Raw genomic sequence first — 22,968 nt, 5'->3', positions numbered from 1 at the left:
AAATTTTAGAACAGCACCTTTCATAGAGTAGATACTCAGGTTTTCATTGTTTAATGAGTGCATCACTAATATAAATGCAAAGCCCTAAAACAATTGGTAAATAATTCTGATATTAAAAATAAATAATAAAGATAAAAAAGACAGAAAAGTTAAACTGAAGTTTTATATGTAAACAGCAGACAATATTCAGTACCACATAAAGACACATCCAGAAAGTATTATTTTACTATTATCTATGTTTACTTTAAGTTTTATTTTAGAAATAACCACTAAAAGGAAAGTTTTCATATATATATGTGTGTGTGTGTGTTATCATTGCATGTTTCAGAATTTTCTTACACATGAATACTTTGAGTAACTTACTAATCGTAGAAAACTTAATATAAAGCAGCAAGTAGCCAGTTCTTTAGATTATTCCTCACATAATAATTACCTTCTAGAAGTTACTTACGAATTCTATCAGACAAGAAAGGCTATTGTTTATTCACAGTATTAAAGTCATCAAAATTTGGAGAGCATACTAAAGGTAATTTTCACAATCCTCAAAGAACTCACAAATTGTTGGGGATTAAGAGGTAAAATGAGGTGTTTCGAAAAACTTTGACTCACTTCTCAGAAACCTATACTAAAAGAATTATGAAAGAGGCTTTATACACAAAAAGGCTCATTACATTCCTCATCATAACAGCAACAAAGTAGAGGGTATAAAAATAAGTTATTACATAATGGTTAAGAAGGTTATTTTTCAATATATTTTTTAAAGTTTATTTTTGAGAGAGACATAGCAAGCAAAGGAAGGGCAGAGAGAGGGAGAGAGAATCCTAAGCAGGCTCCACACTACCACTACAGAGCACAACACAGGGCTCAAATTCACGAACTGTGAGATCATGACCTGAGCCAAAATCATGAGTTGGATGCTTAACTGACTGAGCCACCCAGGTGCCCCAAGATAGTTATTTTTTAAAAGATTTTATTTTTAAGGAATCTCTACACCCAGCATGGGGCTTGAACCCACAAACCCTAGATGGAGAGTCATAGGTTCTACTGACTGAGCAAGACAGGTGCCCCCCAAAATTATTTTTGAATGAGACTACGGAGTGGGAATAAAATTCACTGGAAACTAGTGATCCAAATCACTGTTTGCCACATGTGAGAAGGCAAAGAAGTGCTAAGAAACTTAACTCTTGGAAGGTTCTATTAAAAATACACATTGCAACAAAAAGATGAAAAAGCTATAATAGATTTGATGGACTTTAACTTAAGCAGGAAGGACTGTCAGTACATTTATGTAGAATAAAGTTTGAAAAAAACAGTATCACACATCAACTAAGAAAGGACAATACTCTTACTAAAGGTGGTAACATCCCAGAATGAGCTCTCCTTACCAATATTTTTTGATCATACAAAATTGCCAACAGTACAGATTGAGAAATATTAATTATGTAACTGCCAAGATTACTGGGCAATTAAGGAACCAATCTCCGCCCATCCAATAAACCTCTTCTACCACTACCATCACTAGGAAAATGAAAAACAATAAACAAAATAATTATGCACAATTGAGAATAAAAGCATGTTTGCAGAAACTCACGTGAGAGGCAAAAGACGAGTCATAAGCGATTTGGGGGTCTTCACTGCGGGCACATACATCCATACAAGGATCTTCACAAAGAAGATCCTGAGGCGGAGTCATTTCTGGTTTCAGGTTGGAAAAATTAAACTCTGTTTTGGCTGATTGTGAGGCAACGCACAGATCGTAGGAATAAGGCAAAGTCCCCTCACTGTAATCGGGGAGAACCCCAGGTCCAGATTTGGAACGGAGGCCTGACTGAAAGCAGCCCCAGGCAGCAGGGCTGGGGGAGCCGCGCAGGCGCAGGGCCACCGCCAGAATCACCGCAAGGAGGAAGAGCACCGAGATCAAGGCCAAAGCCACCACCAGGTAAAACTGCAACTCGGCCTGGGGGTCAGAGGGCTCCGGGCGGTCGCTGACATCCGGCAGTACTTCTTGCAGGCTGTCGGCGAAAACCAGGTGCAGCGTGGCGGTGGCAGAGAGGGGCGGCTGTCCCCCGTCCCGCACGGCGACCAGCAGGCGCTGGCGGGCCGCGTCCCTGTCGCCCAAAGCACGCGCAGTGCGCACCTCGCCCGTGCGCAGCCCCAGGCTGAAGAGTCCGGGCTCGCTGGCCTGCAGCACGTGGTACGACAGCCACGCATTGTGTCCCGAGTCGGCGTCCACCGCCACCACCTTGGTGACCAGGTAGCCGGGCTGCGCGGCGCGCGGCACCGTGTCGAAGAGCGCCGAGCCGTCGGGTCCCAGCGCCGGGTACAGCACCCTAGGCGCGTTGTCGTTGCGGTCGCCCACCAACACGCGCAGGCTCACGTTGGCGCTGAGCGCGGGCGAGCCCTGGTCGCGGGCCTGCACCGTCAGCTCGAAGGCGCGCAGCTGCTCGTGGTCGAAGGCGCGCTGCGCAAACACCACGCCGCTCTGCGCGCTCACGGACACGTAGGACGCCAGCGCCCGCGGCTCCAGGTCGCTGGCCACGATGGAGTAGGAGACGCGGCCGTTGGGTCCCAGGTCGGGGTCGGAGGCGCTGACTTGGGCGATGGAGACTCCTGGAGGGTTGTTCTCCATCACGCGGACCACATAGGAGGCCTGGTGGAAAACCGGCGCGTTGTCGTTGACATCGCTGATATGCAGGGTGACGCCTGTACTGGAGGATAGGGATGGCTTGCCCTTGTCAGTGGCTGTGATGGTGACATTGTACTCTGCCATCTGCTCCCTATCTAAGGCATTGTCAATCACCAACTTGTAATAATTCTTGGAGGTGGATTCTAATTTGAAGGGAACTTCTTCCTGAATATAGCACCTCACCAGTCCATTTTCCCCAGAGTCTCGGTCTCTCACTTTAAAGAGAGCTATTACGGTTCCAATGTCTGAGTCCTCGGGAATCTGGTTAGAAAAGGACATCAACGTGACCTCTGGGGCATTGTCATTCTCATCAACAATTTCAATCTGAACATTACAGTGAGCGGTGTGTACCCCTCCATCCTTGGCCTCTACACTCAACATATATCTACTTGTCTCTTCAAAGTCCAATGTACCATTGGTTGTAATGTCACCAGTATTTGGGTTGAGATTGAAGAGAAGGCTGGTACTTGTTGGGGCATTGAGGAAGGCATAGGTAATCTCTGCATTAACGCCCTGGTCCTGGTCGGTGGCCATCACTTGCAACACAGAAGTCCCCCAGGGCACGTTTTCTTGGATGTTAACTCTGTATGTGTCCTGGCTGAACAATGGAGCATTATCATTGGCATCGGTGACCTGAATCTGGATCTGGGTGGTTCCACTTAACGGAGGGTCTCCACCATCTATGGCAGTCAGGATTAACTGGTAGGAACTCTGCTGTTCTCTGTCCAGAGGTTTTTCCAGCAGTAATTCTGGGTATTTACTCCCATCAGGACTTCCCTTCGTTGTCAGGGAGAAATGTTCATTGGGGTTGATAGTGTATATCTTCAGGGAGTTACTTTCTACATCTGCATCTTGTGCAGAATCCAGAGGGAATTTTACACCTGGTAAGGCTGACTCGCAGATCTCCAAGTCAATGCCTTTTGCAATGAAACGTGGTGCATTGTCGTTAATATCTTGGATTGTAACAATCACATGGAAAACATTCATGGGATTTTCAGCGACCATTTCAAATTCTAGTGCACACTCGGATTTCCTCCCACAAATTTCCTCTCGATCTATCCTACCGTTCACTAACAAATCCCCACTCTCTGCACTCACACTGAAGAAATTCTCTGCACTAACCCGCAGTTTTCGAGCTGGCAACTCCTGGACACTGAGCTTCAAGTCCTTGGCGACGTTCCCCACTCGCAAGCCTTTAGCCAGCTCCTCCGGAATTGTGTACTGGATGTGCTGGGAGATAGTCCCCCACAACAAAGACAGCAGGAAGAGAAACAGTACCTGAATTTTCATCCATTTGGCTTTTCTGGAGCTTCTTTGCATTTTTTGAACTCTCTGGGAAGCTTCTTTTCAGGATGTCTCTGGGATGTTTAAAAAAAATCAGTGACAGCACCTAGACTTTTGTGATTTGAGGGTAGGACTTGTTTGTCAGGAACTGGTGGGTGCACTGGCGCTGCCTCCGCGTTCTGATGTGCGCAAGACAAAGCAGGAAAACACTGCCCTACTTTCACGCAGAACGGAGAACCCCTTTCTTCCCTTCGGTCAACAGCGGCGCTCGGAGGTTGTCTGGGAGAATTGCATATTGTGGAGCCATTTACTCTCAAAGGGTAAGCTCTTTATGTATGTTGTCTTTTTATTTGGTGTAAAAAAACCAAATACTCATTTTTCTCCTCTAAATTGGATATTTTCTATCTTTATTATTTCATAAGTGTTGCCATAATTTTACATTATTTTTTGTATTAAAAAATTTCACATGGCATACAACCATTTTTTTTTTTTTTCAGTTTTGGGGGCAAAAATATCTTTAATGATTCCACTGTATTTACAAACACTGGCATGACTAGTATGGATGTAACCAAAAAATTACTGGCTTTTTACCCACATTTGAGCGGATACTATGATCCTTACATTTTTGTAAAATGCATAACCTCCCTTATTTTAACTCTCTCCATAAATACGTTATCAACTCAGTAATATTTTTCAAAGATACAGTCTTTGCAAAAAAAGAGTGAATCAAGACCCTAGACTTATTTTAATATATTGCTCAATTTTTTAAAACATAGGTAATCTTCCCATTAAGTACAGCACAGCACAGCCTAATATTTTAAAGTGACTAATTTAGTACACCTGCTTTTATAGAGCTGAATCTTGTGAAAGATTTATTTTACTTATTTTTATGCAATCAGTGCTTTTTACTATATTAATGTATATATAACCTCCATAATCCCAATACTGAGCTCCAGCTGATTTATACCATTTATACCATTGAATTTATACCAATGAATTTGACTTGATCACTAGTAAATATTGGAGAGGCATTGAGAATCCTTAGACACTTCATTTTGGAACTTAGCCTTTGATCTTTGAACTCATATTGGGTAACTAAAGCAAATACCTTTATTTCAAATGCACTGCCAAATTATATACCAATGTAGTGATTTATTCCACTGCTTTGCACCCACCATACTCATATTACACCCCAGTCAAAACAGATGATTATCTATTCTCCGAAGATGTTATTTTCATTTTTTTCTCTACCTCATGACTTTATATTTTCTGTTCCTTTTGCCATAAATCCTCCACCTTTCTGTTGTAATGAATTCTTGCCCATCCTTTTAAATGTAGTTTTTGGTGGGGGCACCTGGATGGCTCAGTCGGTTGAGCATCTGACTTCGGCTCAGGTCATGATCTCAGACTTCGGCTCAGGTCATGATCTCACGACTCGGCTCGTGAGTTCGAGCCCGCATTGGGCTCTACACTGACAGCTTAGAGCCTGAAGCCTCCTTCTGATACTGTGTCTGCCTTTCTCTCTGCCCTCCCCCTCTTGGGTTCTGTGTCTCTCTCTCTCAAAAATAAATAACTTCTAAAAAAAATTTTTAAGTCCTGTATGGTGAAAATGGAATATCTGAGATTTTTCATTATCAATACAAGTAGATAGAAATTGTACTGCCTTTGTACTATCTGTACACTTTCACAATATTTAGATAAATGTTATTTATCTAATATTTAGGCTTTGTTTTATATAGGATTCTTAGAAAATTCTCTTTGAGTATCTAGAGTTCCCGTGGCACTATCCATTTAATAATTTTTCTCTTTATGAGGAAAGTGATACTAGTATTATAAAGATTTTTCCTTAAAGGAGGTATTTTGAAGATTATGGGCCTTTTTTCCTGTACTGTATTGCACGTTTGAGTGAAAATATACCTTTCTCTGCTCTCAGTTATTTTGCTCATGCCCCACGTCTCACACTCTTGAATATATCTCTTTCTAATATATTGAGGGAGATATTAGTTCCTTTATTTGAATTCTAATGAAATATATTTGGTCTCATTTTGTTTGACTCTCTGAGGTGATTTCATGGGTGAATATAATTTCATAAATATCAAAATAGGCCAACAATTTCTGGCTCAAAAGACTTGTAGGACTCCTATTCCATTGTTGGAGTGGCTGGTCCGGAAATCTCCTGCTGAGGCTGAGACATATATCCTTGCATTTTTAAAAAATCCTTCTCAAAGGACAAGACATGCCACTCCAAGACTCATAATGATTTAGGCAATTGACCTTCCCACCTTCAAGCAAAAGGCTGAAATCAGTATGAGTGCACACAATCACCCACACATACTTTCGGTATACATAGTAAGGACTACAGGACAGGTAAAACCATTTGACCAATCTGTACATTTTTTTACCCAACAATTTTTATGTCATTGAGATGAAGAGTTTGGCCTGGCTTGGTAGGAGCTGAGCATCATTTTATTGGAGACTAAAATACCTAGTATTCATATTTTTTACTTGTATCAGTCAGGATAAGCTAAGTAGTTGGAGTGACAAACTTCAAATCACAGGCAGTTAAGATGAAGAAGGTCTATTTATCACAGGTACACACATCAATGTAGGACAACCACAGGGCTCTTTCTTGGTGTAGTTATTCAAGCAGTAAGGTAGAAGGAAGAGTCACAATTTCAAAAAATAACTTAGAGATCTGGAAATTCTTGCAATGCCATCGGGAGCTTTCCCCAGGGAGAAGCACATATTACCTTCATTTACAATATATTGGCCAGAACTAGTTACCTAGACCCATTCGGTCATAACCAAGTCAGGAAGATCCGCTCTACCAACCGCCCAAAAGAAGAGAGGAACTAATTATTTAAACAACAGAACTAATGACTACCATGTTGCTTTATTTTCAAATAAATGTATATTAAATCTTTATAAAATCACACTGGCATAACTGTTCTTTTTAATATTCCAATAAAGAAATAAACCTACCTCGAGTAGGTTGGGGTCTCCTTTCGTTTCCAGTAAATCTTGAGATACCAGGAAAGACTCGCTTTTCCCACAGCTTTCTCCGCTGAGGAGCGTGTCGGCATAGTTGGGCTGGGGGAAGATCACGTGACTCTCCCGGGAGTCCGCCCTGAGGGAGACCTCCTGGGAATAGGTCTGCAGGAAAGTGCGCACCCCATCCACGCCCACAAAGTGCGTGGCGGGCACGCCAGCCAATCCAACCCCCGCAGCCTGGAGCAGACGGGACGAGTGCCAGCGCCTCAGCCTGAGTCCCAGCAGCACGATCACAAAGGCCAGAAAGATGCAGGAGACTGCAGCCACCGCCACCACCAGGTACAGTGTGAGGTCAGAATCGTCTGGGTCGGTGGCGGTCCTGATGCTGCCCAGATCGGCCAGGACATCTGGGATGTTGTCAGCTACGGCCACGGTGAGCGTAACGGTGGCCGAGAGAGGGGGCTGGCCGTGGTCTTGCACCGCCACCACTAGGCTTTGCTTGAGCGCATCTCTGTCCATTAGGGCCCGTGCAGTGCGCACCTCGCCCGTGTGCAGCCCCACCGTGAAGAGCCCTGGCTCGCTGGCCTTGAGTAGACGGTAGGACAGCCAGGCGTTCTGGCCAGAGTCTCTGTCCACCGCCACCACCTTGGTCACCAGGTATCCGGGCTCTGCTGATCTGGGCGCCAGCTCCACGCCTGTGGAACCATCAGTGGGGAGAGCGGGATACAGGATTTCTGGAGCATTGTCGTTCTGGTCCAGCACGAATATGCTCAGTGACACATTGCTGCTGAGGGGTGGGTCCCCACTGTCACTGGCTGTCACCAATAGCTTCAGGTCTCTAACCTGCTCGTAGTCAAAGGAACGGAGAGCATACAGGACACCGGTGTCGGAATTGATGGAGACATAAGTGGATAGAGGCGCCCCCTGGATGGTATCCTCAGTCAGTGCGAAAGTGATGTGGGCGTTCTGGATGCTGTCGGGATCCTGGGCGGTCACACAGAAGATGGAAGCTCCCCTGGGGTTGTTTTCAGGAATGTAGGCCGAATAGGAGGCCTGACTGAAAGCAGGTGGGTTGTCATTGATGTCTGCAACATGCAGAGTGATATGAATGTTCGTGGACAGTGGGGGGCTTCCTCCATCTGTGGCTCTGAGAGTGATGTTATATTCAGACACCTGTTCACGATCCAGAGATCTGGCTGTCACTAAGCGGTAATACTGGTCTATTGATTTTTCTAAATTAAATGGCACATTTCCCAGGACAAAAACTGTGACTTGTCCATTTTGCCCAGAATCTCGGTCATGCACATTGATAAGGGCAATTTCTCTTCCAGCAGTAGCCTCTTCTGGGACTGATTCAGTGAGAGAAGTGATTGTTACTTCTGGGGCATTGTCATTCACATCCAGAACTGTGACTAAAATCTTAGCTCTTGAAAGGAGACCAGGTCCATCTTGTGCTTCAATTTTAATTTCATAGAACATAGCATCCTCATAATCTAGACTTTTTAATATTGATATATCTCCAGTCACTGAATTGAGATAAAAAATCTCAGCGACTTTCCCAGGCATTTTATCTAGAATATAGGACACTTGAGCATTGAATCCTTCATCAGGGTCAGTGGCATTCACTGTGAGCAGTGTGGTACCCACTGGCAAGTTCTCTTGAATACTTAATTGATACTCAGATTGAGTAAATACTGGTGGGTTGTCATTTGCATCCAAAACTATCACTTGGATGTACAAGTTGCCAGAGTGGACAGGATTCCCACCATCAGAAGCAATGAGGACAAGCTGATGAACTTTCTTTTGTTCACGGTCCAGAGCCCTCTCCAACACCAGCTCTGGGTACTTGGTCCCATCAGAGACATGCTTCACAGTCAGAGAAAAGTAGTCATTGGGGCGGAGATGGTAGTTCTGAAGGGAGTTCATGCCCACATCTGGGTCAAATGCAGTCTTAAGTGGAAATCGAGTTCCAGGAGCCGCTAGTTCGCCAATTTTTATTTCCAATTTCTCTGCTAGAAAATCAGGAGCATTATCATTAATGTCTTTAATTTCTATTTCTACTTCAAAAATTTTCAATTTGTCTTCTACAAGGACGTTAAATTTTACAAGACACAGCGCGCTCTGAGCGCAGAGCTCCTCCCGGTCTATCCTGCTTGCGGTGACCAAGCTGCCGCTTCGCAGGTTCAGAGCAAAGAGCTGCGTCCTACCTCTAGAGATGATGCGGACTCCACGCTCCGCCAGCTCCCAGGGCTCCAATCCCAGGTTCTTGGAGATGTTGCCCACAAAGGAACCTTTGTCCAGTTCCTCTTGCACAGAGTAGTGGATCTGCCCGGATCCAGTCTTGCATAGCGTCCACAGAAGCACAAACAGCAGGGCCAATCCTCTGCAGTGTCTGAATCTCAGGTATTTAGTCATTTCTTCTTTGGTGAATTATTTTCTGTGAATTCCGTTCCAACTACCCACGATGGACTCAAATCTTATTTGTTTTCAAGGAACTAAGCCTTTTATGGTCCTATTTTATGGGTCACAGAGCTGGTTGACTGACAGGATGAGCTTTGTAGCAGCTCGGATCTTCTGGAGTCTGATTGACTGGTTCTTTGCTTTTTAGGAACAAGGAAATGGTGGACAAGCTCGCCAGCCCCGTTTTCCTCCTTGAGTGGTCAGCAGCGACACTCAGAGGCCTAATGGTTTACTGCACCCTTTCAGATAAACCCAAGTTAGTGATTTTTAAGTTTCCCAACACCCGAAATCTTCTGTATCAGAGATAATGGGATTGGTGTCTATTTCACACAGTTCAATTGTTATATGTTAAAGTATGATATATGTTAAAGTATGTTCCTTAGGAAGCCATGCTCTAACCTTAAGACCACTAATATTGCTTCAAACATGCTGGAGTTACTGTTTTGAAATGTTTAAAGTTTAAAAACCACACAGAAATATCAGCTATATTTATAGGTTATACTCATTAAAGTTTGTCCTTGATAGCTTGACATCTTAGTTTCAATATCTGTAATTGAACCCATTCATTAAACATAATTGGGTGTTAGACAATATGTGAGGATTCAAGGTAAATGATATGAACATAACAACTTCCTCCCCACAGCTAGGTAGATATAAAATCAAACAAGGAATTCCAGTGCACTGAGATAATTACCATAATGGAAGAAACCAAAGGTAATGGGAGGGCTTCCAAGCTGGCCCTGGAGGTTAACAAAGGCTTTCCCAAGAAACATGAGAAAAGTGGATCAGGGAAAAGGCCTGGATATGAGAGACAACAGTATGGCAATTTCTAGATGTGAGAGAGAAATCACACAACTTCAGAGTACTGGAAGTAGTTCACTTTGTCTAAATCTAGAGTAAAGGTGGTTTTTAAACACCAAAACTGAAACTAGTAGAGATAAACTTTTGTTTTATGTTCCAGAAACCTTTTCTCTGTATTTGTTTTCCTCTCCAAACACAGAAATAGAAATATATTTGTCATTTCAATTATGCAGTGTTATAAACTTATCCATAAGGCATTTATTCTTGTGAAAAGGTACTATACACACTAAAAGAAACTTTGTCTTTAATTTTCCTCAGTTTAAACTTTATTACTTAGAAGTAAAGATGTTATGATGTATTATTCCACAGTGAGTTCCAGTTTTAGCTCATAGAGAATTATGTAATAGTAATAAACACAAGAGACTGCATTGACTGAGATCAACTCTCCTCAAATGCCCTAAAATATAATAAAAAATCACAGCACCTTGAAAGATGATAATACCATTAAATACAATACTCAGTATATGATTGCTTCCAAATCACAATTTAAAGTGATCCCAGTTACATAGAATATTAGTGTATTTTTTTGTCCTTCATTATTAAAAACATAACTGAAACACTAAAAGCCAACATAGAAAGAGGAATGAGGAAGGAAGACAGTGGTTGTGAGGGAGACTGAAGTTAGGTGAGGGATTGGAAATATTTTTAACAGTTGTTCTGAGAAGGAATCTTTGAGAAGAGAGATGTATAAGAAGGATCTTTAAGGGCTATTATTTGATATAGCCTCTGAATCCCTTGAGGACATATTATTTTTAAAGATAAAAAGTAAATATGGTTTCCAGATATGAGAAAATAAAAATATCAAAGAGAAATGTGTTTACTATTGCACTACCCATTTATTATAGAGCAAACAAGAATTCAATCACTTCATCAACCAACACAGAGCTACTTTAAATACTTTTTTTTAAACATACATTCATTTTTGAGAGACAGAGGGTGAGTTGGGGAGGGGCAGAGAGAGAGGGAGACACAGAATCTGAAGCAGGTTCCAGGCTTTGAGCTGTCAGCACAGAGCCCATTGCAGGGCTCGAACCTATGAACTGTGAGATCATGGCCTGAGCCAAAGTCAGACACTTAACTGACTGAGCTACCCAGGCGCCCCAACACAGAGCTACTTTAAAAGTCAGTGGGATTTTTAATTACGTGGAGATACCATGACATACTTTCCTAAGACACAATGAACATATATATTTCTAAATTTCCATATTTTAAATAGGGAAGGTCATATGAATCAAATAAAGTGAAGAACCTCACTGTCAAACTGAAGGAAAAATATTACAACTGAGTGAAGGCATTAGACAACTAAAGTGTTTCATTATTCATAGGTTAAAATATAAGACGAAACCCTTGAATTTTAAAGCACTTGAGTGAACATAAAATTCAGACTTCCTTTTTTTTTTTTTAAATAAACTCTACCACCGTATGGAGCTCAAACTCCCCACCCCAAGATCAAGAGTAGCATGCTTCGCTGACTGAGCCAGCCAGCCACCCCTCAATCTTCATATTTTTAATAGAGAAAGAATTATTGATCCAGGTAGACAAGAAGATTTGCCCAGGGAGGAGAAAGAAAGTATGGGAAACCAGATACACCATTTCCTAATGCAATGCTCTTTGATAAACTAAATATAATATTCACCCAATACTAACTCCTGATTTAAATTCATGATACAATGATTCTAGCCTCCTCTTCCCCCGTACAAGGTGTAAACACTTAGAACTACTGAGAAATAATTCACCAGGACTCATGTCCTTAAAAGGGATATATTCACAAGTAAATATGCAAAACAGAAAACATGTGGTAAACAATGGAGGCAGCGGAGTAAATAAACATATCTATTTATTTTAGCAATACCTCATAAGTATACCGTAAAGGGAGTTTACCTGGGATGTTTCTTCTCCCTTGTCTTCAAGTAAAGACTGAGGTGATGATAGAAAATCCTTTTTCTCACAGCTCTCCTGGCTGAGAAGCATGTCGGCATAGTTGGGCTGGGGGAAGATCACGTGACTCTCCCCGGAGTCCGCGGTGAGGGAAACCTCGTGGGAATAGGTCTGCAGGAAAGCCCGCACCCCGTCCACGCCCACAAAGTGAGAGGCGGGCACGCCCACCAGCCCGCCTCCTGAAGCCTGGAGCAGACGGGATGAGTGCCAGCGCCTCAGCCTGAGTCCCAGCAGCACGATCACAAAGGCGAGGAAGACGCAGGAGACTGCGGCCACCGCCACTACCAGGTACAGTGTGAGGTCAGAATCATTTGGGTCGGCGGGGGTCCTGGTGCTGCCCAGATCGGCCAGGACGTCTGGGATGTTGTCAGCTACGGCCACGGTGAGCGTGACGGTGGCCGAGAGAGGGGGCTGGCCATGGTCCTGCACCACCACCACCAGGCTCTGCTTGAGCGCATCTCTGTCCAGCAGGGCCCGTGCAGTGCGCACCTCGCCCGTGTGCAGCCCCACCGTAAAAAGCCCTGGCTCGCTGGCCTTGAGCAGACGGTAGGACAGCCAGGCGTTCTGGCCAGAGTCTCTGTCCACCGCCACCACCTTGGTCACCAGGTAGCCGGGCTCTGCGGATCGGGGAGCCAGCTCCACGCCTGTGGAACCGTCGGTGGGGAGGGCGGGGTACAGGATTTCTGGTGCGTTGTCATTCTGGTCCAGCACGAATATGCTCAGTGACACGTTGCTGCTGAGGGGTGGGTTCCCATTGTCCCATGCAGTCAACCTCAGGTGCAAATCCTGGAACTGCTCATAGTCAAAGGAGCGCAATGCATACAGGATGCCAGTGTCAGAGTTGATGGAGATGTAAGAGGACAGGGGTGCATCCTGAAGAGTGTCTTCAGTCAAAGAGTAAGTTATATGGGCATTATCGTCACTGTCAGGGTCATGGGCCACCACAGAAATGATGGAAGCACCCCTGGGATTGTTTTCAGGAATGTAGGCAGAGTAGGACATGTGAGGGAAGGTTGGTGGGTTGTCATTAATGTCTGCCACCTGCAGTGTAATGTAAGCATCCGTGGACAGAGATGGTTTCCCTCCATCTTTAGCAGTCACAGTGACATTGTAAGAGGAAAACTGTTCCCTGTCAAGGGCTCTGGTTGTAACCAGTCGGTGGTAATTGTCCACTGATCTTTCTAACTTGAAAGGAAGGTTCTCTGGGAGTGAACATGTGATAAATGCATTCTGCCCAGAGTCTCTGTCATGTACATTAAAAAGTGCAATTATGGTTCCTGGAGGAGAGCCTTCAGGAATTGAACTGGTAGAAGATGTCATGTAAAATTCTGGGGCATTGTCATTCACATCCAGAACAGTCACAATAACCTTTGTTCTGGTCAGAAGGCCCGGACCATCCTGAGCTTCAATATCAATTTCATGGACTTTGGCATCTTCATAATCTAGACTCTTTATGATTGTTATATCTCCAGATGTCGACTCAAGCTCAAATATCTCTGAGGTTTCTCCAGGATTTTTCTCTTTAAAATATGCGACTTGGGCATTGTATCCCTCATCTGTGTCAGTGGCGGTGACTGTGAGTATCCGGGTACCTATGGGCATACTCTCAGGAACACTTACACGGTACTCAGGCTGTGTAAATATAGGTGCGTTGTCGTTCACATCCAGGACAGTCACGTGGATGCGGGAGGTGCCAGATCGGACCGGGCTGCCCCCATCCAAAGCCACAAGGACGAGGTGGTGAACAGCCTTCTCTTCGCGGTCCAGGGCGAGCTCCAGCACCAGCTCAGGGTACTTGTTCCCATCCACTCCGCTTCGCACAACCAGGGAAAAGTGGTCATTTGGGTTCAGTTCGTACTTCTGAAGGGTGTTTTCTCCTACGTCTGCATCGTGCGCACTCTTTAGAGGAATTCGGAATCCTGGCGTAGTGCTTTCACTGATTTTTAGCTCTAGTTCATCTACTCCAAAGCGAGGGGCATTATCGTTAATATCTGTTATTTCCACTTCTACTGAATAAATATTAAATTTGTCTTCCAGGAGTATGTTAAAATTCACCAGGCACTGCGCGCTCTGAGCACAGAGCGCCTCTCGGTCTATCCTGCCTGCGGTAACCAAACTGCCGCTTCGCGGGTTCAGAGCAAAGAGCTGCGTCCTACCTCTGGAGACGATGCGGACTCCACGCTCTGCCAGTGTCAGGGGCTCCAGCCCCAGGTCCTTGGCGATGTCGCCCACGAAGGAGCCTTTGTCAATCTCTTCTGGCACAGAATAGTGCATCTGTCCAGCTCTGGCCTCCCACAAAACCACCAAAAGAAAATACAGCCGATCAAGCCTTCCGCGTTGTAATAACTTTTGCAGAGCCGCCATTTCTTCTGCTGCAATCTTTTCTCCCAGGCAACTTCCAGCATCCAGTTTTATTCCTCTGTATTCCTCAGGGTCTGTGGGGATCAGCATTCACAGGACCCAGGTCACTGTAGAGAGAAATTTGGGCTGCTGCATTTTTTTTTTTTTTTTTCCGCCCGGAAGCTTGGGGGCCAAATACCCAGTCCTTTTGTTGTGGGAGCCGGAATGTTGGACTGGATGTGTTGCAGCCTTTTACTTCTTAGGTGGTCAACAGCGACGCTCAGAGGCCTAAGTAATTTCTGCACCCTCTTAGGCAAACCCAAGTTATTTCTTGCTTGTTAGCTTTGTGACTTTCAAGTTGCTTTGAAGAATCTTAGAGTTTTACCATACCTTAGAAGTAGCTCTTTCAAGTCAGGAATCTTTTTCTCAGGATTAATAAGAATGTGTAAACAAATGTGACCTTGATAGTAGTTGGTAGGAAAGTATGCCTAGTGAACACTAAAGGCATTAATCAAGGCTGCCACTGCCCTTGCTCCAAATATCTTCAACTTATTTTATATTCAAAGACAATAAGATCAAATTTAGAACATTAGCTAATTTATCTTCTAAGGCTATACATTTTGGATTTCTGTGCTTCATGGCTTAGGATTTAACTTCAACATCTGTATTTTAAAAATTATCAGACACTACTGTATACCTGACACCAATGCCTGACTGATGCTGGAGAAAGAAATGGTGAACGTGATGAACACAGTTCTTGTTCTCAGGGAGCTTACAGGATAGGAGAGGACACAGGAAAGTAAACAGAGTATTTCAATACAATATGCTAACTGAGACAAAGGTGGGGACCACTAGGCAATGAGAAGGTGGGTCAGTACTTTTCCAAGACATTATTGAAGATGACTCCTAAAGGGTAGGGATGGGTCAAGAAGAGGCTGGAGTGGTGTTCTAGAACCTCAGTACCAATGCTTGGAGGTGAGAGCCAGAATGGAACATTAAGGAAATTGAAGGAGGTTTGTTCTTTGTTCTTCTTGTTCAAGATTGTTTTGGTTATTTGAAGTTTCTTGCTACTTTGTATGAATTTTAGAATGGGCTTTTTTCTATTTCCGCAAAACAAGTCATTGGGATTTTGATAGGGATTGCATTGAATCTGTAGATTCCTTGGGTGGTTCTGTAAGTTTTTGATAGGTATTCTTCAAGTTAAGGATATTTTCTTCAATTCCTAGTTTTCTAAGATTTTAATCACATGCTGAATATTCTCAAGAGCTTTATTATGTCTCTATTTAAATGAATGTATGGCTTTTTATCTTAATCTCTTAATATGGAGTTTTGCATTATTAGATTTTCTTATATTGGAATATCCTTGCATTCCTGAAATAAACCCTAAGTCATAAGCTATAAACAAAGCTTTTAAATATATAGTAGGTAGGGTTTGATAATATCTTAATTAAGATTTTGAATCAAGGTTCTTTTTAAAAAATATATTTTTAAAGTAATCTCTATACCCAATGTGGGGTTCAAAATCAAGACATCAAAATCAAGATTCACATGCTCTTCCAACTGAGCCAGTCAGGTGCTTCTAAATCAACATTCTTAAGTGAGATTGCCCACTTCTGTACCACTTCAGTCTGTTTGCCTTTGGGTTTCTTCCGTGTTGAACTTTTACCATTTTTACTTTTTTTTTTTTTTTTTTTTTTGAGACAGAGCTGGGGAGAGGGACAGAGGGGAAGGGAGAGAGGGAGGGAGGGAGGGAGGAAGGGAAAGAGAGAGAGAGAGAGAGAGAGAGAGAGAGAGAGAGAGAGAATCCCAAACAGGCTCCACACTCAGGGCAGAGCCCAACACAGGGCTGGATCCTATGACCTTGGGATCATGACCAGAGCTGAAATCAAGAGTTGGATGCTCAACCAACTGAGCCACCCAGGTGCCCCCAATTTTACTTTTACCCATTCCTCTGAGAATGGAAAAAATTGCAAACAATTGATATCAACTCACCTTGTTTTCTAGTAGGGCCTCCACTTTTTCTTAGATTTTTAAAAATATTTTCATCAACATTGTTTTGATGATTTCAAGTCTCATTAAATAATTGTTCAACATCCCTTATTGTAGCTCTGTAAAGATTATCTGTTCTTTGTCTTTGACAATATCTGGTTTTACTCTGTATATTATTTCCCACTCATTCTTCTTGCTTTTTATCAAGTTGTTTTATTTTTTCCCCAGTTTCTCTTGCTTTTCTTTATCCTTTTCCAAGACTTTGTTTTTAATCAGAATTTGGGGTTTTCTTTTAAAATCTTTAAAAAGAATTTTAGCCATGACATCTGCCTACTGTATATTAGTCCCACCATTGGACTTGACAGAATTTTAATTTCTTCCCACCAGTTTCAGTATGACTTTTACTGTCTGCTTCTATTGTTAAAAAAAAATTAATGTTTGTTTATTTTTTTTGAGAGACAGAACACAAGCAGTGGAGGGGCAGAAAAAGAGGGAAACACAGAATCCTAAGCAGGCTCCAGGCTCTGAGCTGTCTGCACAGAGCCTGACAAAGCAGGGCTCAAACTCATGAGCTGTGAGATCATGACCTGAGCTGAAGTTGTATGCTCAACCGACTGAGTCACCCAGGCGCCCCTCTATTGCTTTTTCATTAGAATTCTTCCTTGTTTGCGTATCAATAATTTATACTCTTACCTTGGTTATTTTTCCTATTATTTTCTTTAAGTTTATGCTGATATAATGTGGGGTTTTTTTTGCCTTGTTTCTTGAGTGGCTTGCTAAATTCACTTATTTTAAATAATTTGTTTTGTTTAACTTTTAGTTATTGTATTTGTCAATAAATTTACCCCTAAAGACTCTTTTAGCTGTATTCCACAATTTTAAATAATATTTTAATTTTTGTTCCTTTCTACAGTAGTTCTTATTTCCATTGTGATTTTCTTAAATCCAAGAGTAATATAGGAGTATAGATTTAAATGTCCAAACTTTTTTTGTTTCCTTTTACTATTTTTAAGTGTTTGCTTTGTAATTTTTCCAGTTTTATTGAGGTATAATAAATAAAATTGTAAGATACACATAGAAGCAAAATTTTTCATTAATAGGAGCTGAGAAAATCCAGAATTGAAATAACTTATATTATTAATAGAAAGTATACTCCAAACAGATAATAAAAATAAAAATCAACACTTAGACATACAACAAGAATCAGAGAAAATTTTTTAAAGCCTTCAGAGAGAAAATGGAGATACCCTAAAAATGACAATTTGTTGAAAGTATCTCATTAGCAACAATAACTCTAGAAGACAATATGTTTCAACATTTTGGTTTGTACATTTATTTTAAGTGGAAGAGTATTTTATTTTACTTTATTTTTGAAAGAGAGCATGAGCAGGGGAGGGGCAGAGAGAGAGGGGGACAGAGGATTCCTGTCAGTTCTGTGCTGACATCAGCAAGCCCCCAAGCCCCGATGCGGGGCTCTAACTGAACAACCATGAGATCATGACCTGAGCTGAAGTGAGACACTCAATTGACTAAGCCACCCAGGTGCCCCAGAAGAGTTTTTTTTTTAATTGGTCTTTTTCTTCTACTTTCTCTCCCATTCTCCCTCCCTCCTGGGTTCAGGGATTTGTCTCAAATGGTTTTGAAATTATTCTATCCCAGGTCCCAGGACATAAGTAGGTCTTTTAGTGGTGTGCAGCTGTAATACTATGAATATTACAACTCAAGTCTAAGAAATTTAGTGTTCATTTTCTGAAGCCAGCATCTGGATCTACCTCTCTCCCTTGGTCTGCAGGTTGCAAAAAGTTGTCACCACAGGAATTGGCAGGCAGCCAATTTGAACTAGCTCAGGGGCTGAACTGCTTATTTTAGATTCAAGTAGTATGTGTGGATCAGGTCCCTTGTTTAGCCCAAAGCACATTGTTCCAGTTACAGTGCTGGAACAACCTGTTGATCTTCAATGTCTGCATCTAAGCCAAGCCTAGAATTTCCACAGCTTTAGCCTGGCTCACCACTTTCTTTTCCATCTTTGGTCCATTAATATATTTATCTTTTATTTGTGCCTTACCATGCTTTGGCTTTCTTCTTTTTATATTTGGTATATCTCTTTAATTTACTGGAGCAGAGTAAGTATATCAAAGCATGGACTTACTCATCTATGATACATTTCCTGTGAAGAGTTAACACACACATTAAAATGAAATATATTCTTAGTTTGTGTCAGTTGTTTCCATTATGGGCATAATATACAAGATAGGAGGCTCTGAAACTATTTCTCAAGTTGCACAGTAAATTTTCCATCGTGCACTTTATTACCTCATTTCATAAGTTACTTAAACATCTAGTGTACTCTTCAGCATGCATAAAATATCTAAAAATAACAGACTATGCAAAGGGCTAAGATATTCAACAAAAATTTACAACTTACATAGATTTGTATAATTTAATCCTAACACAGATAAAAATATTACTTTAGACAATCTTTACCTCTTCAAACATCTCCAAATAAAATAGCACTTTGACAGACAACATCTATATTAAATTTAGGGACAAATTAGTATTTGTAACTGAGAAAAATTTGAAAACACTATTAGTCACATAAATATTGATGGATCTTTTATAGTTAAACCCTATCCTTGCCAGGTAAGAGAATGGTAAACTCAGAAAAATAAGATTATTTGGCCAGAGGAAAGCAAGAAAATATTAAAAGTCAGATCTTCCTGTTTCTGATGCAGTGCTCTTTCCACAACCAACACAGCATCTCACACAATACTCATCTCAATCACCTACATTAGAGTTAATTTACAGTTTCCTTTTCAATGAAATAGCAATTATAATTATACCTGGATATAAACACACAATGATAATTTCCCAGAATTTGTAAACAGAAATCTACAAAGCTATGTGGGAAATAGAACTGTTAGTAGTAAAAAGTGAAAGGTAAGTAAACTCTGTAATCATTTTTACCTAGATAAATTTACAAAACGTTTACCTGAGAAAATGCTTCCTTTTTGCCTTCAAGTAAATCCTGAGTTATCAGCAGAGGCTCGCTTTTCCCACAGCTTTCCTGGCTGAGGAGCGTGTCGGCATAGTTGGGCTGGGGGAAGATCACGTGACTCTCCCGGGCGTCCGCCCTGAGGGAGACCTCCTGGGAATAGGTCTGCAGGAAAGCCCCCACCCCGTCCACGCCCACAAAGTGCGAGGCTGGCACGCCAGCCAATCCAACCCCCGCAGCCTGAAGCAAACGGGACGAGTGCCAGCGCCTCAGCCTGAGTCCCAGCAGCACGATCACAAAGGCCAGAAAGATGCAGGAGACTACAGCCACCGCCACCACCAGGTACAGCGTGAGGCCTGAAGAGTCAGGGTCCGCTGAGGGCTCGAGACTGCCCAGGTCTGCCAGGACAGCTGGGATGTTGTCAGCTACGGCCACGGTGAGCGTGACGGTGGCCGAGAGAGGGGGTTGGCCGTGGTCTTGCACAGCCACCACCAGGCTCTGCTTGAGCGCATCTCTGTCCAGCAGGGCCCGTGCAGTGCGCACCTCGCCCGTGTGCAGCCCCACCGTGAAGAGCCCTGGCTCGCTGGCCTTGAGTAGACGGTAGGACAGCCAGGCGTTCTGGCCAGAGTCTCTGTCCACTGCCACCACCTTGGTCACCAGGTATCCGGGCTCTGCGGATCGGGGCGCCAGCTCCACGCCTGTGGAACCGTCGGTGGGGAGCGCTGGGTACAGGATTTCTGGCGTATTGTCGTTCTGGTCCAGCACAAACAGGCTCAGCGACACATTGCTGCTGAGTCGGGGATCCCCATTGTCATACGCCATCACTCTCAGATGAAGGTCCCGGAACTCTTCATAATCGAAGGATCGCAGGGCATATAAAATGCCAGTGTCTGAGTTGATGGAAATGTAGGAGGATAGAGGCGCCCCCTGAATGGTGTCCTCTGCCAAGGAGTAAGTGACTAGTGCATTCTCATTGGTGTCAGCATCCTGAGCTGTCAAGGAGAAGATGGAGGCACCTCTGGGATTGTTTTCCGGAATGAAGACAGAGTAGGAATCCTGGGGAAAACAAGGGGGGTTGTCGTTGATATCTGTCACTTTCAGTGAAATGTGGGTTTCCGTAGATAGAGTTGGAATTCCCTTATCTGTTGCTGTTACTGTGATGTTGTACCTGGAGGTAAGTTCTCTGTCCAGTGTTCTTTCTGTCACTAAATGGTAATAATTATCATCTAACTTTTCTAATTTAAAGGGTAGATTTTCAGGAATGGAACATGTAGTGTCACCATTGTCTCCAGAGTCTTGGTCATGCACACTGATAAGAGCAATGATAGTTCCAGGAGGAAAGTTTTCTGGGACTGCAGTGGTGACAGATGTCATGGTTACCTCTGGGGCATTATCATTTATGTCCAGAACTTTGACTAGCACCTTAGCTCTGGCCATGAGGCCTGCACCATCCTGAGCTTGAATTTCCATTGGATAAATTTTGTATTCTTCAAAATCCAGGGATTCTTTATTTGATATTTCTCCTGTATCAGAATCCAATTGAAATATCTGGGCTATTTTCTGGTCTATATTGTGAAATGAGTATGTTACTTCCCCATTGGCTCCTTCATCTGGGTCAGTAGCTTTTACCGTAAGCAGCCGAGTGCCCGGTGGCACATTTTCCGCGACACTCATGTGGTACTGTGCTTGAGTAAATGCTGGAGGGTTGTCATTTGCATCTACCACCTGAACATGAATGCGGAGGGTTCCTGAACGGACTGGGTTGCCCCCATCAGAGGCGGTGAGGACGAGGTGGTGCACAGCTTCTTCTTCCCTATCCAGGGGACTCTGTAGCACCATCTCTGGGTATCGGGATCCATCAGATCCCTGCTGAACATCCAGGGAGAAATGAGGGTTGGAGCTTAGCTGGTAGTTCTGCAGTGAATTCATACCAACATCAAGGTCTTGCCCAAAAGGCAGAGGGATCCTGGTACCTGGAGTAGTTATTTCATTCATTTTAAATTCTACTTCCTCTAACTGAAATTGGGGAGTGTTGTCATTAATATCAATTATTTCCACTTCAACAGGGTAAAGCTTCATTTTATCCTCTACCAAGATGTTAAAACTCACCAGACACCGCACACTCTGAGCACAGAGCTCCTCCCGGTCTATCCTGCCCGCTGTGACCAAGCTGCCACTTCGATGATTCAGAGCAAAAAGCTGCGTCCTACCTCTGGAGATGATGCGAACTCTGTGCTCCGTGAGCTCCTGAGGTTGTAACCCCAGGTCTTTGGCGATGTTGCCCACAAAGAATGCTTTGTCTGTCTCTTCTGGCACCATGTATTGGATCTTCCCGGCCCAAGCTTCCAACAACAGCCCCAGAAAAAGGCACAGCAGGAACAGTTCACTGCAGCTGGGCTGCTTCCCCCGAATCACCATTGCTCTCTCCTTTCGTAGTTTTCTCCCAGTCTGGTACCAACGGTATTGTTTCTCTGTTCTTCTAAGCCCAAATTAACTGAATTTTCAGGAGATTTCAGAGCGGAAAGTGGTCCAGAAGTAGGGTCAAGGAAGCTTCAGGGAGGTTGTTTTCAATCTGGCGGTGATGGAGGTTCTAAGAAGCTTTTTATTTTTTTTCCCTTTGGGAATGTGTGAGTGTGTGCGCGCGCGCATGCTGCCTCTCTCTCTCAGACTGGTGAACAGCGGCGCCCAGAGTCCTCACCAGTTACTACACTCCTAGGTAATACTTAAACATTCCCTTCTCATTAACCTGACCTATCTTTCCTTAAGTCTTAGTTTATTGTCAAGGAAATAGTTAAGCATTTTACAAAATATGTATGAGAATTAGAAAGTAGTATTTTTATTTAATCACATCTAACTGTTGCTAAATTGCAATATACAGTAGAATCCCCCTATTTCCAAGCTATCTGCTTTCTATGTGTGATATTCATGTAATATCACAGTGACAAAATTCATTCTATGTGATATTCATGTAATATCACAGTGACAAAATCATACCTCCAATATGCTACTACAGCTTGACCATTTGACAGTTTCTCAGGCCACACAGAAGAGTAATTGCCTTTTGACTGGAGGATGAAAAAAACTGGAGGATAAGTAAACTTTTAATTTTTTTCTTTTAATGTTTATTTATTTTTGAGAGAGAGATAGAGCAGGGGAGGAACAGAGAGAGAGATGGGGGAACAGAGGATCCAAAGCGGGCTCTGCACCGACAGCAGCTTGCACAACTGCTAGCCCAATGTGGGGCTCAAACTCAGGAACCTTGAGATCACAACCTGAGCCAAAGATGGTCCCTCAGCTGACTAAGCCACCCAGTTGCCCCAAGGCATAAATAAACTTTTAGGATGTAAGCTAGACATTTAAAAATTGGACTGTCCCATTTCATTTCCACTGTGCTTTCAATATCAGAAACCTTAGAATTTCAAAGAAT

General features: G+C 43.0%; 4 protein-coding genes and 1 long non-coding RNA gene across 5 annotated transcripts; 1 reads left to right on the top strand and 4 right to left on the bottom strand.

Moving 5' to 3' along the window:
* Positions 1 to 1,057: 1,057 nt before the first annotated feature.
* Positions 1,058 to 4,010, bottom strand: LOC122219189 (protocadherin gamma-B1-like). The gene has a single exon (XM_042937421.1). The coding sequence runs from the start codon at positions 4,004 to 4,006 to the stop codon at positions 1,550 to 1,552; it is 2,457 nt and encodes an 818-aa protein (XP_042793355.1). The 5' UTR covers positions 4,007 to 4,010; the 3' UTR covers positions 1,058 to 1,549.
* A 152-nt stretch (positions 4,011 to 4,162) lies between these two features.
* LOC122219201 (protocadherin gamma-A3-like) lies at positions 4,163 to 9,376 on the bottom strand. The gene is made up of 2 exons (XM_042937429.1): positions 6,953 to 9,376; positions 4,163 to 4,249 (listed from the first exon to the last, which is right to left on the bottom strand). The coding sequence occupies exons 1-2, from the start codon at positions 9,374 to 9,376 to the stop codon at positions 4,226 to 4,228; spliced, it is 2,448 nt and encodes an 815-aa protein (XP_042793363.1). The 3' UTR covers positions 4,163 to 4,225.
* On the top strand, positions 7,944 to 14,553 carry LOC122219233. The gene is made up of 7 exons (XR_006202326.1): positions 7,944 to 8,028; positions 9,053 to 9,364; positions 9,570 to 9,677; positions 12,234 to 12,508; positions 13,693 to 13,796; positions 13,889 to 14,011; positions 14,258 to 14,553. It is a non-coding gene; the product is annotated as an uncharacterized LOC122219233 (long non-coding RNA).
* Positions 9,626 to 19,608, bottom strand: LOC122219179 (protocadherin gamma-A2-like). Its single transcript, XM_042937415.1, has 3 exons — positions 19,539 to 19,608; positions 12,164 to 14,688; positions 9,626 to 9,660 (listed from the first exon to the last, which is right to left on the bottom strand). Exons 2-3 carry the CDS (start codon positions 14,669 to 14,671, stop codon positions 9,643 to 9,645), a joined length of 2,526 nt encoding a protein of 841 aa, XP_042793349.1. The 5' UTR covers positions 14,672 to 14,688; positions 19,539 to 19,608; the 3' UTR covers positions 9,626 to 9,642.
* LOC122219213 (protocadherin gamma-A1-like) lies at positions 14,629 to 22,676 on the bottom strand. Its single transcript, XM_042937435.1, has 2 exons — positions 19,539 to 22,676; positions 14,629 to 14,688 (listed from the first exon to the last, which is right to left on the bottom strand). Exons 1-2 carry the CDS (start codon positions 21,957 to 21,959, stop codon positions 14,686 to 14,688), a joined length of 2,424 nt encoding a protein of 807 aa, XP_042793369.1. The 5' UTR covers positions 21,960 to 22,676; the 3' UTR covers positions 14,629 to 14,685.
* Positions 22,677 to 22,968: the final 292 nt, after the last annotated feature.

Source organism: Panthera leo, chromosome A1 (genome assembly GCF_018350215.1).
Source record: "Panthera leo isolate Ple1 chromosome A1, P.leo_Ple1_pat1.1, whole genome shotgun sequence".
NCBI classification, from domain to species: domain Eukaryota; kingdom Metazoa; phylum Chordata; class Mammalia; order Carnivora; family Felidae; genus Panthera; species Panthera leo.
The sequence above is the reverse complement of the archived record's forward strand: the minus strand, read 5'-3'. Positions and strand labels throughout refer to the sequence as shown.